Source organism: Myxocyprinus asiaticus, chromosome 36, assembly GCF_019703515.2.
Source record: "Myxocyprinus asiaticus isolate MX2 ecotype Aquarium Trade chromosome 36, UBuf_Myxa_2, whole genome shotgun sequence".
Classification (NCBI taxonomy): Eukaryota; Metazoa; Chordata; class Actinopteri; order Cypriniformes; family Catostomidae; genus Myxocyprinus; species Myxocyprinus asiaticus.
Genome location: NC_059379.1, coordinates 30,571,932 through 30,592,320, shown reverse-complemented (window position 1 = coordinate 30,592,320; position 20,389 = coordinate 30,571,932). Strand labels below are relative to the sequence as shown.

Below are 20,389 nucleotides of genomic sequence, written 5' to 3'. Positions count from 1 at the left end.
ATGCTTTTGTTTTCATTTAAGGAAGTATTTCTATAAAAAAAAATTTATTCCTGACTTTCAGAAATATGCTCTAAAGCTCAGGCATAGAAAGAGCTACAATTAAATCCATACATATAATTAAATACACACAATTAAAGACCTAAAGTTAGCTATTGGTCAGTGTGGTTGTCACCTTGAAGTTAATTTGAAGATTTTTTAACCATCTTTTGAAACTGTAATATTATCATACAGATTTCTGTAATTTTATCAAACAGAATGGATTGTTTTAGAGTGAGACAAACAATATGAATATATATATATATATGTATGTATGTATGTGTATATATATATATATATATATATAATGACAAAACATCACAGAAAACATCACAAAAAACAAAATTAATGTTGAATACTTGATGTTTGTGCTGTAGTTTTTCCACTAAAATGATGTCACTTCCTTAGCTAAATGCAAATTACAAATGATGAACAGGATGGAAAAGAAAAGCCTATAAATTGATTACCAGTTCATACAATATTCCCAAGAAAACATGTCTTGTGTGAAACTTTTCGATTAGAGACAGGAAAAAATTAAGATGAAACACCTGTAATATTTTAAAATTTCAAATTTAAAAGTTCCAGTCATGGCAAAAATGGCAACATTCGCCAAACCAAAGCAAATTTTATAAAAAATTCTTAAAAAATATATGTTCACTTAATTTTGATATTGTGGTAAAAGAACCAAGAAACTAGACTTAAAAATAGTAAGTTTAATATTTTATCTAGTTTATTAAGACCTGTATGATGGGAACATGAAAATGTATTGCATAGTAGGAATGACCCGATTGTAAGACCCTACTTGGAGGCCCACTCACAATCATTACATTCTCCCTTCCATCGCAGACCACAAGGGGGCCCCCTATACCTGTCTAACTGAGCTATAACAGATGCCTGAGTCTTACTCGCAGCTTTTAGGATATATACTAACGGAATGTTATCATTCGATGACCATGCGCTACACGGACGGGTTTTGCATTGCACACCCTCTCTGTGTTTTCATCAGCGTCTCCCACTGAACGCGTTTACATACACGCTTTCCTGAGAACGGAGATGGGGGAGAATACCACGACTGGGCCTTTGAGCTTTTGCATTATGGTAATGTGAATTGGGTAAAATGTGCGCAATTTTCATAAAAACAATGTGATGATAAAAAATCGTAATGGTCCTAAAATGGCTGTAATTTTCTTTATGCAAATTTTATTTCAAAGTGAAATATGCCCTGGACATATTCATGACAGTTTTTTCTGAGATTCACCCATTTTTTTTAATCTTGAGTGTCTTTATACTCTCATGACTTTCCAAAGCTTTCCTTGGTGACCTTGACAGTGTTGGTAACTTCCAACAATCTGTCCTCTCTCAGTGTAGATTACTTACTCTTCCTGTGTTAATAATGAAGGGATGCTGTTAAACTCTTCACCTGCCTAGAGCAGAACTCAATATTCCAAGCACACCTGAGTATTTTTTTATTGGCAGTTTCAATAGGATTTTTCTTTAAACAGTGGGACATACCCACTGCCATTTACTTAAAGACAAAGCCTCTTCAACCCCGATGTGAGACAGGCAGAAGGCTGTGTTGCATAACTGTTTCAAGGGCATAACTTTTTAATCATCAAGGTGAAAATATGAGCATGGGGCCAAATGAGGAAGGTGGGGGGGGGGGGGGGGGTCACATGATTGGTGATAGAATGGCTTCAGGGCCGTGTTGTGAAACTGGACCCCTTCTCTTGTCCTTCAGACCAGACCGAAGTCCCCCTTTATTAGGCCAGACCTTCACAATCCCTCTTTTATCTCTCAACGTGTCTGTTTTTCCATCAAGAAAAAATGTATTGTCAAGTCACATCGTCGGTGGGTTATCACCTTATTTGAGTAGGTGATGTGGTGATAGAGACTTCAGGCAACATTGGCCTGCATTGTTTCAGTGGAAACATGCTGTTCCAACATTGGGTGAAAGGATTTTGAGATTTCCATCCCAAACCATGTTCATTAACTTGCCATGCCGAGTGCAGGCAAAATTGAGATCAATATGCTTAGCTTTGGATTGCCAAGGAATTGCAGCATTCATGGAATCCATAGCAAAACACTAACAGAAGCTTGCAAATCTGTACGCCCATCTCACACTACTTCCATTTGAAGACACATCAAACCATGTAGATTCTATAAGTCGTGTCAATATTTGAGGAAAGTTAACACAGTTACCGATGCATGCTTGTGCAGGTATTCAGTTCACTGATTGTATGTGTTCGAAATTTATGTCGCTCAGAGGTTGCTAAAAGAGAGTTGCTCAAGAGTTCTCTTGAGTTATTATGTTTTATATATTTATGAACTTGTCTTAGATGTTTCCCCTTAAATTCCATAAGAGAAATAAAACCTGATAAAAATGAGGCATTTTTTTTTAATACAGCAGGAGTGTAGAGCTGCTGTATTTATTAATGTGGATAGCATTACTCAGATATACAATTGAAGTCAGAAGTTTACATACACTTAGGATGAAGTCATTAAAACTCATTTTTTAACCTCTCCACAGATTTAATATTAGCAAACAAGTTTTGGCAAGTCGTTTAGGACATATACTTAGGACACAAGTAATTTTGCCAAGAATTGTTTAAAGACAGATTGTTTCACTTTTAATTTACTATTTCACAATTCCAGTAGGTCAGAAGTTAACTGTGCCTTTAAGCAGCATGGAAAATTCCAGAAAATGATGTCAAGCCTTTAGACAATTAGCCAATTAGCTTCTGATAGGAGGTGTACTACATTTGAGGTGTACCTGTGGATGTATTTTAAGGCCTACCTTCAAACTCAAAGCCTCTTTGCTTGACATTATGGGAAAATCAAAAGAAATCAGCCAAGACCTCAGAAAAAAAACTGTGGACCTCCACAAGTCTGATTCATCCTTGGGAGCAATTTTCAAATGCCTTAAGGTACCACGTTCATCTGTACAAACAATAGTACGCAATTATAAACACCATGGGACCGCACTACCATCATACTGCTCAGGAAGGAGACGCATTCTGTCTCCTAGAGATGAACGTAGTTTGGTACGAAAAGTGCAAATCAATCCCAGAACAACAGCAAAGGACGTTGTGTAAATGCTGGAGGAAACAGGTAGACAAGTATCTGTATCCACAGTAAAACGAGTCCTATATCGACATAACCTGAAAGGCTGCTCAGCAAGAAAGAAGCCACTGCTCCAAAACTGCCATAAAAAAGCCAGACTACAGTTTGCAAGTGCACATAGGGACAAAGATCTTACTTTTTGGAGAAATGTCCTCTGGTCTAATTAAACAAAAATTGAACTGTTTGGCCATAATGACCTTCGTTATGTTTGGAGGAAAAAGGGTGAGGCTTGCAAGCTGAAGAACACCATCCCAACCGTGAAGCATGGGGGTGGCAGCATCATGTTGTGGGGGTGTTTTGCTGCAGGAGGAACTGGTGCACTTCACAAAATAGATGGCATCATGAGGAAGGAAAATTATGTGGATATATTGAAGCAACATCTCAAGATATCAGCCAGGAAATTAAAGCTTGGTCGCTAATGGGTCTTCCAAATAGACAATGACCTCAAGCATACCTCCAAAGTTGTGGCAAAATGACTTAAGGACAACAAAGACAAGGTATTGGAGTGGCCATCACGAAGCCCTGACCTCAGTCCGATAGGAAATTTGTGGGCAGAACTGAAAAAGCATGGGCAAGCAAGGAGGCCTACAAACCTGACTCAGTTACACCAGTTCTGTCTGGAGCAATGGGCCAAAATTCCAGCAACTTATTGTGAGAAGCTTGTGGAAGACTATCCAAAACGTTTGACCCAAGTTAAACAATTTAAAGGCAATGCTACCAAATACTAACAAAGTGTATGTAAACTTCTGACCCACTGGGAATGTGATGAAAGAAATAAAAGCTGAAATAAATAATTCTCTCTACTATTATTCTGACATTTCACATTCTTAAAATAAAGTATTGATCCTAACTGACGTAACACAGGGAATGTTTTCTACAATTAAATGTTAGGAATTGTGAAAAACTGTTTAAATGTATTTGGCTAAGGTGGATGTAAACTTCTGACTTCAACTGTACTCATATTGAAATATTTGAATGAAACTTAATTTTGATTGCAGACTTTGGTATCTTGGCAAATGTGAGCACAGTAGCTTTAGACATTGGCAAGATCTTCTCTGAAACTCTAGAAGAGATAAATGCAAAATTACTAGGGTCTTTTTCAGGCATCTCTTTGATGTATACGAGAAACAATTGTGATATAAAAATATTGTAATTTTTAAAGTTGATCAAACTTGTGTGTTTGCCAGGTGATTCTTGGATTTGTTTGTGAGGCCGACTACAAGCTTGTTGCCAAGGCAATGCGAGATCGCGTGACGGCAATCAAGCGCCAACGTGAGAAACATCGGCGGCTGGCAGATGAGCAGCAACAGAAGCAGAAACAGGAAACGACTGAGGAAGAGCCTGAGCCACCCTCGCCCAAATCCAATGGTCAAATGCTGGAGAACCCCGCCCCTTCCCCTGTGCAGGTCCTGCCCTCTCCTCTAATCCTGAAACCCATGTGCTCTCCTGTTATTGGTTCAACGGATTCTGGGATTAACGGGACCTTCCCTCCAGAGCCAGAGGAACCAGAGGCCGATCAGCACTTCCACATCCGTCATACAAGCTGCTCCTCAACATCCTGTAGGCACCACATTTTAATTTCTTCACGTTTACAGTAATGCATGTTTGATATAATAATTGTTGATATTTTAAGTAGTGATAGACCGATATATTGGCCAGGCCAATAAATCAGCCAACTTTTTTGAGATTATTGATATCAGCCAGTATCTGTGCCCCCTTGCCCAATTATCAGAAGCAGAACACCATGTCCTAACTAGGCACGATGTGATATGTTTTTAGTGAAACAAATTTGTTTGCACTGAAATCGAAATTTCTGTGCCATACAGCACAATAACAACCAATCGGATGTTTAATAAACTGTTATGCAGAGTGGGTTTTTGACCCAATGAGATTACATGGTGGGCAGGGCTATCTAGGCTGGAATCCGGAAGTAAAAATCCCTTTCATTCTCTCCACAAGTGAATTCATTTTTAACAATAATTTATAAACCTTTAAAGACAGACCTACCATGAGCTCCAAGGTTGCTATTGAATGGTATATGCCTCTGTTGAAGCGATCAGTCCACGTTATTTCAACTTTATTTTAATAAATCATATTTAATAGCGGAATTTCTGGTCATGACTTCTATGACGCACTGCAAATGACGTAATTAAGTCAGTCTCAAACCATACATTTTATACATATATGTGAATATTTTGCAACAAAGTAAAAATGTATTGTTGCTGTACTTTAATTTGATTACTTCATTTGCACTGCTTCATGGGATTGTAGTTCATTCCCTCATGAAAGACGGTAAGTACACAGTCTTTAACCTTTGTCTTTTTGTCAGATTTTCAAATACTTTTTTATAGCTTCAAATCAACATTTGTAAAGTTGTGATTCACCTCAGAGCTGGTTGGTTTGATTCATGGCTTTTTATTAAAGGAATATTCTGTGTTCAATACAAGTTAAGCTCAATCGACAGCATTTGTGGCATAATGTTCATTACCACAAAAATTAATTTCGACTCGTCCCTCCATTTCTTTAAAAAAAGCAAAAATCGAGGTACAGTGAGGCACTTGCAATGGAAGTGAATGGGGCCAATTTTTGGAGGGTTTAAACACAGAAATGTGTATCTTTAATTTTTATAAAAGCACTTATGTTAATTCTTCCATTAAAACTCATGTATTATTTGAGCTGTAAAATAGTTTAAATTGTCATATTTACAGTTGTTTTAGGGTTTGTTTACATTACATTATCATGGCAACGAAGTTGTAAAATTGGCTATAACTTTACACAGAAAAAGTTAGTAAGTGGTTTTATCACACTAAGATCATGTTGACCTGCATTCTGTTTATGTATTGTAGTTATACCTTTAAAAAAGGGAGTATTTTATGCAAAAAATGCTGTCGATTTAGCTTAACTTGTATTGAACCCAGAATATTCCTTTAAATCTCTATGGAAAAAATTAACTGGAAAAATGCTTCCGGAGCCAAGACTGCTGAAAAGTGGACAGGCACTGTTGCCCTCTATTGATAGCAATCAATCAACAAAATTACCTGTCGCAGCTGGTTAAGACAATAACTACCGAGTTTGCTTTTGATAATGCTCAATTTCTGTTTTCTAATATTTATGGTGAGTTTTGAGCATATTTCAGCATAAATGTGAACGTCTCAGTTAACAAAATTAAATTGCGTTAGCCAATAGCATATCAGCATCATATTGTCCATCGGCCACCCTGTTCTCTAGTTATTTTACTAATCGGCATCGGCCATTGAAAAATCCAAATGACCACTAGTTTAGAGAGCTATCCACAACAGGTATACTGTACAGTATGAATACGAAATCTGCCATTACACATTAGTCACGTCCTCCTCTCTGACTGTATTAAGGTTGATGTAATGTCAGGGTCACACCATTGTGGGGACTGAAAAGTGGCCCTGGACTTTCTGGCCCAGAGCAGCCCACCAAACCTGGTCTGGAACACACCATAACACACCGGCTCATTGATTTCATTTTCCGGGTCAATTTCAGATTTTTGTGTTGAAAAAATGAAATTTCAGTTGACTGCTAGTCATGACAACATGATGATCATCTTTCAACTTTTTTCCAGAAGTGCAAATAAACTATTGTCTTAGTTAATATGAGGTTGTGGCAACAACAAGTATAATAATAATAATAATACTAATAATATATATATATATATATATATATATATATATATATATATATATATATATATATATATATATATATATATATATATATAAACGCAGCAAAAAAAAGAAACGTCCCTTTTTCAGGACACTGTATTTTAAAGATAATTTTGTAAAAATCCAAATAACTTTACAGATCTTTATTGTAAAGGGTTTAAACAATTGTTAACCATAAAAAATTAATGAACATGCACCTGTGGAACGGTCATTAAGACTAACAGCTTACAGACGGTAGGCAATTAAACCTACAGTTATAAAAACTTAGCACACTAAAGAGACCTTTCTACTGACTCTGAAAATCACCAAAAGAAAGATGCCCAGGGTCGCTGCTCATCTGCGTGAACGTGCCTTAGGCATGCTGCATGGAGGCATGAGGACTGCAGATGTGGCCAGGGCAATAAATTGCAATGTCTGTACTGTGAGATGCCTAAGACAGTGCTACAGGGAAACAGGAAGAACAGCTGATCGTCCTCGCAGTGGCATACCATGTGTAACAACACCTGCACAGGATCGGTACATCCGAATATCACACCTGCGGGACAGGTACAGGATAGCAACAACAACTGCCTGAGTTACACCAGGAATGCTCAATCCCTCCATCAGTGCTCAGAGTGTCCGCAGTAGGCTGAAAGAGGCTGGACTGAGGGCTTGTAGGCCTGTTGTAAGGCTGGTCCTTACCAGACATCACCGGCAACAACGTCGCCTATGGGCACAAACCCACCTTCGCTGGACCAGACAGGACTGGCAAAAAGTGCTCTTCACTGACGAGTCGCAGTTTTGTCTCACCAGGGGTGATGGTCAGACTCGCGTTTATCATCGAAGGAATGAGCGTTACACCGAGGCTTGTACTCTGGAGCGGGATTGATTTGGAGGTGGAGGGTCCGTCATGGTCTGGGGTGGTGTTACAGCATCATTGGACTGAGCTTGTTGTCATTGCAGGCAATCTCAACGCTGTACGTTACAGGGAAGACATCCTCCTCCCTCTTGTGGTACCCTTCCTGCAGGCTCATCCTGACATGACCCTCCAGCATGACAATGCCACCAGCCATACTGCTCATTCTGTGCGTAATTTCCTGCAAGACAGGAATGTCAGTGTTCTGCCATGGCCAGCAAAGAGCCCGGATCTCAATCCCACTGAGCACATCTGGGACCTGTTGGATCGGAGGGTGAGGGCTAGGGTCATTCCCCCTAGAAATGTCCGGGAACTTGCAAGTGCCTTGGTGGAAGAGTGGGGTAACATTTCACAGCAAGAACTGACAAATCTAGTGCAGTCCATGAGGAGGAGATGCACTGCAGTACTTAATAAAGCTGGTGGCCACACCAGATACTGACAGTTACTTTTGATTTTGACCCCCCCTTTGTTCAGGGACACATTATTCCATTTCTTTTAGTCACATGTCTGTGAAACTTGTTCAGTTTATGTCTTAGTTGTTGAATCTTTTTATGTTCATACAAATATTTACATATGTTAAGTTTGCTGAAAATAAAAGCAGTTGAAAGTGAGAGGACGTTTATTTATTTTTTTGCTGAGTTTATATATATATAGCTATACAAGATCATAACATTTTGTTTAAAATAGTTAGATGAAGACAGTGTCACACAGCAGGACACTGATGACAATGCTTAAAATTTTATGTCAATTACCCACAATAATATGTGTAAATGTTTATTTGAAAAAAATAAAATAAATGAAAACAAAGTTGGCCAGAATATGTACATATATAAATATAAACAAATATAAATATATGTAAAAGCAAACAGATGCACAGGTAGCTGTAGTAACCTGCCGGGCATTATTGCCTGCCGCACCTCCACCAGTGCCTTCAGCCAAGCTGCGGGGTCATCAGTCGGGAGCCACCTATCTTCAATGTTTTGCCCCATTAATCCCAGAACATCACCTGGTTGTGGGACAGCAGTCAGGAATGTCTCCCTGCCAAACCCCCGCCCCCCCCACAGCTGGACACCGGGTCCCTCCAAGGCCTCTCATCCTTGCCTTCTTATCCAAACACCCTTCCTTCACAAATTAATACACAAATAATAATAAACATACCTCTTAAAGTGTAGATCTTTGCAGATATTTTGCAGATTAATTGCTCTTATTTTCCCTCTATGTGAGTTTGTTGTTTTATTTCCTTCCCCAGATTATTCTTGAGAAAAAATGAAAAGCCCTATGCTTTGACAAGTGCTGTTTCTGCCATCCTTTAAAAAAAGTAAGCCTCAAAGACTCAAATAGCCTCAAAGTAATATTTTTCATGACTTATTTTCTAAATTTTTATCAGGCGTGAGCATTATTCAGCAAGCCTCACTTCTGCTCCCAGTAATGCTTAGCGGTATGAATAAATTATGCAGATGACTATGTGCTGCTCATAGCTTTACTCTTTGCAGATTTTATATATGCTGCTGTTATTGTATTTGCTGTATTTTGTGATTATTCAGAGCTCATCTTACACTTAATATGTTGTTTTTGGTTGTCACCATTATTGTGATTTGTACATATGTCAAATAATGAGAAAATGCACTACGATGTGTAATCCCGATGTGTCATTTCAAAATAAAAGTAATTTCAATAATTCAAAATAAAAGCCATTGTGTTGGCTATACCTTACGGAGTATTTTGAATATTCACTCTGTAATGGGGTCCGTGCGAGCATGTTGGAGCCCAGGGCGGCAGCCTATATAGCCTGTAGGAAGGGCCGTACTTGCAGCACGGGCTGGCCCAAATTACCCAGCGGCCCACCAGGAAAACGCCCGGTGTTCCCGACGGCCAGTCCGCCCCGGTTACAGTTACCAAGTGATGTAGCTAGACATACAGTCTGTTGACGTGTTAACAGTATGCACTTATCTAAACTTCTGCTGTGTTGGCTTTATGTTTGGTTTCAAGGAAAAGAGAGAATCCTTCTGCTGAATTGGAGTTTTTAACTGGCAATGGACTGTGCTTTTGAAATAAAAGAGCATAGCATCTATTTTATATTTTTAACCAAGATTAATCCTGTTTAGACCTTGGCCTTTGGTCTAAGTCAGTTAATATGACATTGAGGCTATTTATGAATGCATAAAATCAGCATGAAATGTTATTCGTAATTAATTTAGTTCAGTATTGTGCCGTATTTCAAAGTGAAACAGGATTTAATGAGAAGGGTGGGACTTTTAGTATTGTTTGCATATGCATATACTGTATGCATTAATGGACTATTTTTTTCTCTCTCTCTGTATTTCTCCAGCTGACTGTGAGACTGATGAATATCTCAGCCCTTCTGGTTTACAGGATGGCACTGAGGTTTCAAATGGCAACGTCAACAGCTCTCCAAGCCTCTGCACCCTACAGGTCACACCCACAGAGGCCACGCCCATTTCCACCCCACCAATCCCGGCTCTACGTTTCCCCTCAGTGAGTTAATAATAATTAAAGTTGGCCTCCCTTAATGACAAGGTAGAAGTAGGTGGCCCATTAAAATCCAATTTTCGTAATTAACCATTGCGGGATGTGTTAGCCTCAAGTCATAATGAACTTCAAACATGTTTCTTTGTCATCACCACCTTTGATGTTGGTTTTTAAGTACTCCATGTATTGTAGCAATTTCTTAATCTCCTCTTAGAGTATTGCTGTCGCTACTGAAACTAAGAGAGGGATATCCGGACTGCCTAGCCCTTTCTCCTCACCTGTGGACAGGTAAAGACCTGCTTGCTTTATCCTTCAGCTTTTCATAGAATAAAATAACTTTCTACCGCCCATGTATTTACATTCATATAACTGAATATTTTATATGTCATAGAAAACACACACACATAAGCAAATTGGATTAGATACAGATCTACTTTATATTAGATGTACATAAGATCCAGATCTTTACGTTGCAGATTGCACTTTTCAAATGCTATTCTCAATCATTTGATCATCATTCAATTAATTAGTGCTGCCTTGATCAATTGAAAATGCACACAAATCTTTGAAATCAAATTCCATTCCAAACTATAAAGAGCCTAATTTATATAGAAAGGAGCTATATTTTCACTGATAGCATTTCAGTGAATTTAGCACCTGGTTTTACTGCATTGGGGGTGGTTCGTGAATATATATATAATTTATCGCACTGAATTAACGCATTAAATCAACTGCCCTAGTAATATTGTTACTTTTTACGCAAATCATTGGGTACTGTACTTTGCCGTGCACAGTGCCGTATCAAAGACATCCATAAGACTGTTTATCCTCATACAGAGAACTTTGTGGTTGGTGTTTAGGTTTAGTTGCCAGATGTACTGATGAAAGTCCCCCCACCAAATCCCCCCCCCCATCCGGGGTATATGAGAATGAATAGCTTTACTCTCAGCAGGAGTGTGTGTATGGTGTGTGTGCCTGGGGGGACCTCTCCACTCATCTTTCATAACATAGCATATATGCTCCATCTCCTATAGAATACAGTACTGTATGAACACCATATGTAAATGATTTTTGGACACTGTCTCTAGCAAATTCTTGCCATTACAGCATAGTTTTCCACTCATAAGAACTTCACGTTCCTCAACAGGCAGAGATATTTCAAAAAAGCCTGATGCTGCCAAGCAGTAGGCTGGCTATAAATGTTTGTGGTCCTCGTAGGAAGCCTAGTGTTTGTATAAAACCCAGACTAGTGTGGTAAAAGACCTGAAGAGACACAGTTAGCTCACAGAAACAAGCCCAAAATGGGCTGTGTCCCCATGGGGCACCAAAGTCAAACACAGCCTTAAACAGTGCTTGGAACTTCAGCAAAGATAAAGCCAATTCAAATACTGTGCTTCTCTAGTTCCTTTTGCTTTAAGCATTTTATTGGGTTTCCAGACAACAGTGGCTTTTTTGTTGGATTTTTCCCTTTTTTCAACCAATTTGGAATGCCCAATTCCCTATGCGCTTTTTTAAATCCTCGTGGTCGCATAGTGATTCACCTCAATCCGGACGGTGGAGGACGAGTCCCAGGTCCCTCCGCGTCTGAGACCGCCAACCCACACATCTTATCACATGACTTGTTGAGCGCATTGCCGCAGAGACATAGTACGTGTGGAGGCTTCACGCCATCCACCGTGGCATCCACGCACAACTCACCACGTGCTCCACCGAAGGAACCACATTATAGCGACCACGAGGAGGTTACCCCATGTGATTCTACCCTCCCTAGCAACCGGGCCAATTTGGTTGCTTAGGAGACCTGGCTGGAGTCACTCAGCATGCCCTGGGATTCGAACTATTGAACTTCAGGGGCGGCAGCCAGCGTCTTTTTCCACTGAGCTACCCAGGCCTCTCAGCTCACCTTTCTTAATCGCATTCATAATAATTCATAATTGCAGACTGTGAGGTGAAAAGTCAACAACTTGGAGAAGTACATAGAAAAATGTGCATTTACTTTAAAATTGTAAAACCTAATAAGAGGGAACAGAACACTGATTAAATGCACTGTGCTCCCTAAAAAACCTGGTATTAAACAGATAAGGGTGTTTTGATGATGAGAGAGGGAAATCCCTAAGTGGATCGCTTCATTTTGTGCGTATTGAACTGCTTTTATTGAGTTCATAAGGTTTGTTTAGCATTATTTTAAGTCTTTCAAATACCTATTTACTTTTTACAACTGGGTTGTGCACTGTGCAATTTTTCACATTGAATTTGACAGTTGGCCATACAAACTAGATTTTTGGTGCTTGGGTGCTTCTCCATGCAAAACTCACAACCATGATTCTAGAGTGTTCTTCTGAGGTATTCTTGGTTTTTGGTGCATTATGAAGTTGCAGTTGCATACTAGCCCAAGTCAAAGAGCCCACACCCAAGTCAGTATTCTGGTCCCTAGATACGTATGGCTCGGGTCCCTCATTTATGTTAGTCAATTGGATTATTTTTAGAGATGCACCGATACAAAATTTGTGTGCCGATACCGATATCTTGTTATTTAGAACAACACCTGCCAATATCAACAGTTTGGTGATTCTGCTTTTTAATGCTACCAGGTTTCAAATCACTGATTATAAATTTCACAACAACAATCGGCTAATGTCCAACAGTGCAGATAATTCCTTTTATTGGCCAATACTGATGTTTGGCCGATATATCGAGCATCTCTTATTATTTTGCGTGTTTAATCATTTGCCAAGCGAAAACCATGAACCTGATTATTTAAAAATGTATAGCTAACCCCTTCTCAACAAGTCACACAGTTTGAGGTACTGTATTGTTCATGTCTGCAGCACAAGCAGTGCAGGATAAGTTTAATACTAAGGATTAAGGGTTTATTCAAATCCTAAGTATGTAAAATAGTAAAAGTGATGCATGCCTTAGCAAGCAGTACTAACAACAATAGGCAGGCAGTCAGGTATTGTGCATGTGCACACATTTTTTGCCACAACATAGAATGCAAAATATAAATGTTTGTGTGTAATATGTCTTATATTTATGCTGATTACGATGTTCTTCACAGCTATGCTTCAGATGTGGCATCAGGCTTGAGTGATGGCTACGAGGGCCAATCAGAGAGAAGGAGTAAGTCAGCTGCAAAACGGACAGCGGGGAAACTGTTTAGGAGGAGAGCTTGGTCCCGCCTACGCATCACAGGAGTGAGTATCTGGTCACATATACATCCTCTAAACAACCTATACATCCATTTCTAAATTTCTCCATACAAACATCTCTCAGTTAAAACCATCAGATAAAGGCAGAGATCAATAAGTCGTTTTAACAGTGCAAAATATCAATAATTCGAGCAGAAATGATAATGCATGTGAGTTCAGGATGGCTTGCAGTTGTCCATGTGTAATCTTTCTCTGTGTGGGTACAGTGTGTCCTCAATTATTTGTTTCATGGGGAACCCTTTGACCTCACATTGATTAGCTTGTGAAGGGCTCGAGACATAAACAATAAACGCATAGTCAAAAAGAATCAGCTCAGACATGACCATTGCATACTTAATGGAACAGTTTACCCCTAATTCTCTCATCATTTACTCACCTTCCATGTCCTTCCAAACCCATTTGACTTACTTTCTTCTATAAAACACAAGGTCTGTCAAACTCCAAAATGAAAAAAAAAAAAAAAAAGTATCATAAAAGTGGTCAATATGACTCATGCACTATATTCCAAGTCTTTTGAAGGCATATGACAGCTTTGTGTTTGGAACAGACTGAAACTTTTGTTATTCACTGATAATCTTCCTCTCAGCTGAAGCTCTGAAATTAATTAAAAAAGTTGTGGGCCTATGGACTACAAAACGGCACATCAAAATCCATTTGACACTATTGATGCCAAATGGCATGACTAATCACCCGATGTCAATGGTACTGTTTTTTTATTTGAATGCTTTAGCAGATGGGAAGATTATCAGTGAATAACGACATAAATTTTGGTCCATTGCACACACTAAATTATTGTATGGATTGGAATATATAGTATATATGTTATGGTATTTACAGTATGGTGCCTTCTTTTTCATTTTGGTGCTTGACACACCCAGTCCACATTCACTTTCATTATATGGAAAAGGCAGCTAGAATATTCTTCAAAAATTCTACTTTTTGTGTTCATTTTTGTAAGAACTATTCCTTACACAGATTATGACCATTGCACACTTAATACACTTAATATCGCTTGTGACTGTAGTTTGTGTTGTGTCCCGCAGCTGTCAGATAATGTAGACCGGGTGGTTGAGTGTCAGCTCCAGACCCATAACGATAAGATGGTCACCTTCAAATTTGATCTTGATGGCGACAACCCTGAAGACATTGCTGCAGTCATGGTAGGTGCCTACAGTCTTAAATACACACACATTGATAGTCCTTTCCATCTCCTCTGCCCTTTACAGTGTCAGTTGGAAAACACTGCAGCTGGCATCACTGTGCTCACGTTTATGTACATGTGCTTGGGTCATTCTCAGGAAAGAGTACCATTTGTGCCTGAACATTTCAGGAAATTGTCCATTTCATTTGAAAAGGTCACTGCTGAGCTTTCAATAGGTTTTTTCTAACCTGTGGCCCGATGTGCCAGAGCTGAATCCACCATGGGGAGATGTGTCCATAATGGTCATCAAAAATGAGTTTTTGAATGGCGTAGTCTTAAAAAATGACACCAATTAGAGATAGCATCAATCTATCGATAAAATATCAGTATCGGCCAATAAAAGCAATTACCACTCTCGGACATCAGCCGGTTGTTTAAAAACAGGCAATGATCAGGGCTGATTATTTCCTTTCAAAAGGAGGCCGAAAAATGTAGAACCACCAATCTATCGGTATCAGCAAATGTTGTTCTAAATAATCGGATGTGGGTATCAGCACACAAATTATGTGTCGGTGCTTCCCTACCCTCAATCATAAATATGTTGTTAAAGTATTGATACCCTAACCCTAGTCTTAAAGCTCTACTTCATTTCAACCCCTTCACAGTAATTTGAAAATAATTCTGGTAGTATTATTCAATTTAGGTGTGCCTTGTAATTAATCATACATTATAAATAGAAAAAATATTATAACTTATGAAATTTCTTATTCAAATTATGTATTGTGCCAAACTGCCAGCCCTTTTTTATTCAGTGTTTTGGATTTGTGCATTGCATGGTTGAATGTCAGTGCCAACTTGAAAATTAATGTTTTATTTTAAAACATAGAGTTAAATCTATCAAATAATGTGACTAAGTTCAGTATCTTGTTATTAATGTTGGCAGTAAGTCACAAGCAGGCTAAGACAGAATCTGCAGACTTTTTCATATTTTCTGTGCTGATTTCTGGAGCAAATCTGCTAAATGTTGTGCAATGGATTTTAAAATGGTCAAATGTGTTATTGTAAGTGGAGCTGAGAGTACTACACTCTTATTGGTATCAAATTAGTCAACATATTTACTTAACAATCACACAAGGGGGCAGGGGATGTGAAGAACTTTGTGAATGACAGGCGTTCCAATTCTATGGAAATCTTCTGAGCTTTTGGTGGAATTCTGAGCGCTCTGATTTTGTGTTTGCCTGGTCATGGGACATACGTAGCACATTACCACACATTATCAGCTGTAACAGAGCTACACAAATGTCCCACTACAGTCCTTATCAGCAAAACCCCACAAGCAAATGTTCTACTTCCTCTCCATCAGAGAGCAATACGCTCCTCCGCTGTTTCGTTTAAACCTTCTTGTGAGAAAACCTTCAGTGAGACGTATCCAGATCTAATTTCCATTTCCCAGAACATGCAGTGGTAGATTTGGATTAGAGAAGGAAGATTTTTCCGTCCTTTTTTCTCTTTTTTTGTTCTTATTTTAATATTTATGTATTATACAGTGGCCCCAAAAGTGATTGGACATGTAAGCCACACTTAAAAATGCATGAATATCATTGCATTAAATAACAAAATATCAAACAAAGTAGCATTGGTTGAAAATAAAATAAATGTGTATGACTTTCTTTCTTCTGCAGAACACAAACAAAGATTTTTTTTTTTAAATATCTCAGCTCTGAAGGTCCATACAATGCAAGTGAATGGTGATCAGACCTTTGAAGCTCCAAAAATCACATAAAAGAAACACAGAAATAATCCATGAGACTCCAGTGGTTTAATCCATGTATTCAGAAGCAATATAATAGGTGTGGGTGAGAAACAGATCAATATTTAAGTCCTTTTTTACTCTAAATCTCCACTTTCACTTTCAGATGTAAAAGTGAAAGTGGAGATTTAGAGTAAAAAAAGACTTACATTTTTATGTTTCTCACCCACACCTATTATATTGCTTCTGAAGATATGGATTTAAACACTGGAGTCTTATTAATTACTTTTACATTTCCTTTATTTGATTTTTGGAGCTTGAAAGGTCTGATCACCATTCACTTGCATTGTATGGACCTACAGAGCTGAGATATTCTTCTAAAAATCTTCATTTGTGTTCTGCAGAAGAAAGAAAGTCATACACATCTGGGATGGCATGACGATGAGTAAATGATGAGAGAATTTTAATTTTTGGGTGAACTACCCCTTCAAGGTTTTAAATGGTTAAATATTGATGTATAATATACTTTCTGGAAGTCAAACTTAAAACATGTCCATAGTTTATGTGACAAACTACACTTGTAGAACACCTGTGTGAACTTGCAGGTAACTGATTTCATAAATCCACAAAAAAATCCCTTTGGTAGTCATGTCTGAGAAAAAGTCTGGCATCATTTGTTAGCAGATGCCACTTGGTTTGATATTTTGTAATCTTATGCAAGTTCACACTTTATTCTTCGTGTTAGAATGTGTTAGAATTTTTTTTTTTGGCCTACTCTATATATTTTGTTCTTTCTTATGGTAAAGTATAATACATTAGTCCATCTCATACACTGACATTTCTCAGTTACTGTTATGTACATTTCAGAGATATTTAGTCATACATTAATTTGACTTGCACATGACCAAGCTCACCCACTGTTTCAGCCATCTGGTTCTGCTTGTCCCTCATTATAAGATGCAGGAGAACCATGTTGCACTGGTTCTTTTTTTTTTCTGAATGACCACACTAATTGAGATGTCGACTGCACTCCACAACATCTGTACAAATGTTCTCCATTAAACCTAAGAAGGAACACCACCATGTTTTGGAGGCATTGTGGAATTTAATTTAATTAATTTTAGTTGAAGGATTAATAGGCATGAAGAGGAGTGAATAAAGTGTAGGAAAAACAATATTTTGTATTTTTGTTCATCATATTGTACTTTTCTCAGTCCTTGTGTTGGAGGCATTGTGGAATTCTGGTCAATGAATTTCAGTTGAAAGATGGATGAATGGAGAGGAGTGAATAAAATCTAGGAACAGCAATAAAATTGTACTTTACATATTGAAGTATAAATAGAATATTGACTAGTTATATATTAGGATAATTGATAACTGATCTAACATTTAAAAAAAATTTTGTTTATGTAACCTAATGATTCAGTAATGTTAAATAATATTTTTGACATGAATCAAACAAAGTAATTTAGATGTTACCACATGAAGCACTTTTTCTTCCAAAGATTGCCCAAAATTGTCCCTAAAATTGAGCAAAACCTGACAAAACCTATCAATGGGGACATTTGATGACATTCTCAATTGGAAAGTCAAAAAATATAACAGCAAATCCTTTTTTTTTTTTATTATTATTCTGAAAATGCAAATGTAGATTAGTGTTAGTCTATAGCAAATATAATTAGCTTTATATGAAAACAATAGAAGTCAATGTCCCCATTTAGGTAGCAAAGTAAAGGTGTGTGTGTGTGTGTGTGTGTGTGTTTGTTTGCGTTTGTGTGACTTCATCTACATTGCTGTGTGCCTGTATGCCTTTTCTGATATACAGAGGCTCTTTGTTTAGTCTCAGAGTGCTAGCAATGTGGATTCGCTCCTGGTGTGTTATTGGTCGACTCGTGAACACCCACTGCTATTAGTGGTGTGTTAAAGCTCAGCTTGTGGACGGACTTAATTAAACCTGTTTGGAATTAAAAGAGTGTACACAAGTGTGCACATGCTCAAATTAAGCAGGCTTTTATTTTAAATAGTCAAGGGACATCAATGATGAGAAGTATCGCACAACTCATCTCTCTTCATACAGCATAGAGAGATCCCTTGATCCCGGTATGCACTACGTGCACTACGTGAGCCCTAGCCAGTTTCCCTCAGCATTAAGAACAAATGGGCTTCTTACTTTCTAAAGGAATTTAATTTCTGTACAAATGTAAACTCTGTCATTATTCACTCACCCTCATCATGTTGTTCCAAACCCAAATGCGTTTTTTTTTTTCTTCGTGGAATGCAAAACAAGAATCTTCAGATAGATATTTTCCATGCAACAACATTTCATTGTGACCACGGGCTGTCTAACTCCAAAAAGGACAAAAAAGCACTACAAAAAGTTGTCCGTACGACTCGTATGATTGCTTTGTGTGAGGAACAGGCCCAAATTTAAGTCATTATTCACTGATAATCTTTTCCTCTGCAGCTCTCAAATCAAATGTGGCACAGATGGCATAAGTTTGCCATCATGATGGTTGGTCACGAGACACTCAAGAACCAATGATGTTCAATGTTATTGATGTCCAACCTGTAATGAAGTAATGGAGGTAAAGATGATAATCAGTGAATAACTACTTAAATTTCAGTCTGTTCCTCACACAAATCTATCGTATTGCTTCAGCAGACTTGAGATTTAGTGCATTAGTCATATGGAGTACTTTAATGATACTTTTCTAGTGTGTGTGTGTGTGTGTGTGTGTGTGTGTGTGTGTGTGTTCCACACAATAAAACAACAGCACTTGTGTTTGGAACGACATGAGGGAGGGTAAATAATGGGAGAAATTTCATTTTTGGGTGAACTATTGGGTGAAGTCCTTTAAGTCACACTTGCCTTTTCTCTTCTAATGATTTTGTCTCTTTTTTATTTCTATCTCTCTTTTCTCCTCAAGGTGCATAATGAGTTCATCTTGCCCTCAGAGAAGGAGGGTTTCATTCATCGCATTGGTGACATCATAAAACGGGCAGAGTCTCTAATGAGGAAAGATTCATCTGGTCATCATGAAAGTAATGGCGTCGCTCGTCCCTCTTACAATAATGCCGTCAACTCCCTCTCTGGAACCCAGGTGAGCAGAAACTGTCCAATCCTTTCCATTGTTACTTGGACAGTCCAAAACTGACTGTCCAAGTAACCACAAGTGTACTTCCTCACATTAACTATGTACTGTTGCACTAACATTTGGCAAACAGAAAGTGTCTAAATACATTTTGCCCCCATTTTGAAACCCTATTTCTATTGTTTTATCGTTTACAACCTTAAAAAATATTGAAGTGTTGTGTAATCTAATGCAAAGAGATTTATACATTTTAAATGTGTTTTACTGTGAGTGTCCAAATAATATTTGGGGCCACTATATAGCCCCAAAATAAATATAACAATATATAATAATACTAATAGTTTTAATATTTTCTCGTCCTGTAAAATCAATTGTTTACTGTACCCCTACAGTTAATTTTTTTGCTTTGTTATGAGCTCAATATTTCATATATCATTAGCAGTTTTAACTTTGTGAGAGTAGTGTTTCAAATATGTCATATTAAGGTAGTAATTAGGGTCAATACATCATGGTTTTTGAAATCATGCCTTGTATCTAAAGGTAAGGGAGTGTACTCTATTCAGGAGTTTGCACAACTAATATCTTGAGTTCTTGGTTTTTGTGAGTGTTTATTTGAAAATGAGTGGTTTCAAGTTTGCCTCATAGTCTTGAGGCGTGTGCTGTACCGCCTTGTACTGTTCTAATTAGTAAAAATGAGCAGTTAAACAATGAACAACTGGTTTAGAGTAACTGTGCAATTAGACCTTCTCTGCACCCTAATCGATATTAATAAAAATTATTTAATGAATTTAAAAATGTCATGTGGTGTAACCATCAAGTAAAACATATTAAAAGACTTTCCTTGCACCTTGAATACATGTGGGTATACAAGTATTAATTAATTAATTATTAATTTAAAAAAAGTTTATATATTTTTAAGATAACAACATGTTTTTCTACAAACATGAGTTTTTGAGTTACAAAT

At 37.8% G+C, this 20,389-nt stretch overlaps 1 protein-coding gene across 2 annotated transcripts in view; it reads left to right on the top strand.

Annotated features, from left to right (window-relative positions):
• Nucleotides 1-20,389, top strand: part of LOC127427371 (serine/threonine-protein kinase WNK4-like) — an 89,362-nt gene that overhangs the window by 50,028 nt on the left and 18,945 nt on the right. For both annotated transcript variants that reach the window (XM_051674942.1, XM_051674941.1), the window contains exons 7-12: nt 4,344-4,716; nt 10,073-10,239; nt 10,448-10,521; nt 13,292-13,427; nt 14,486-14,602; nt 19,261-19,434. In XM_051674942.1, the coding sequence (XP_051530902.1) occupies nt 4,344-4,716; nt 10,073-10,239; nt 10,448-10,521; nt 13,292-13,427; nt 14,486-14,602; nt 19,261-19,434 (1,041 nt within the window). The remainder of the gene's footprint in view (nt 1-4,343; nt 4,717-10,072; nt 10,240-10,447; nt 10,522-13,291; nt 13,428-14,485; nt 14,603-19,260; nt 19,435-20,389) is intronic.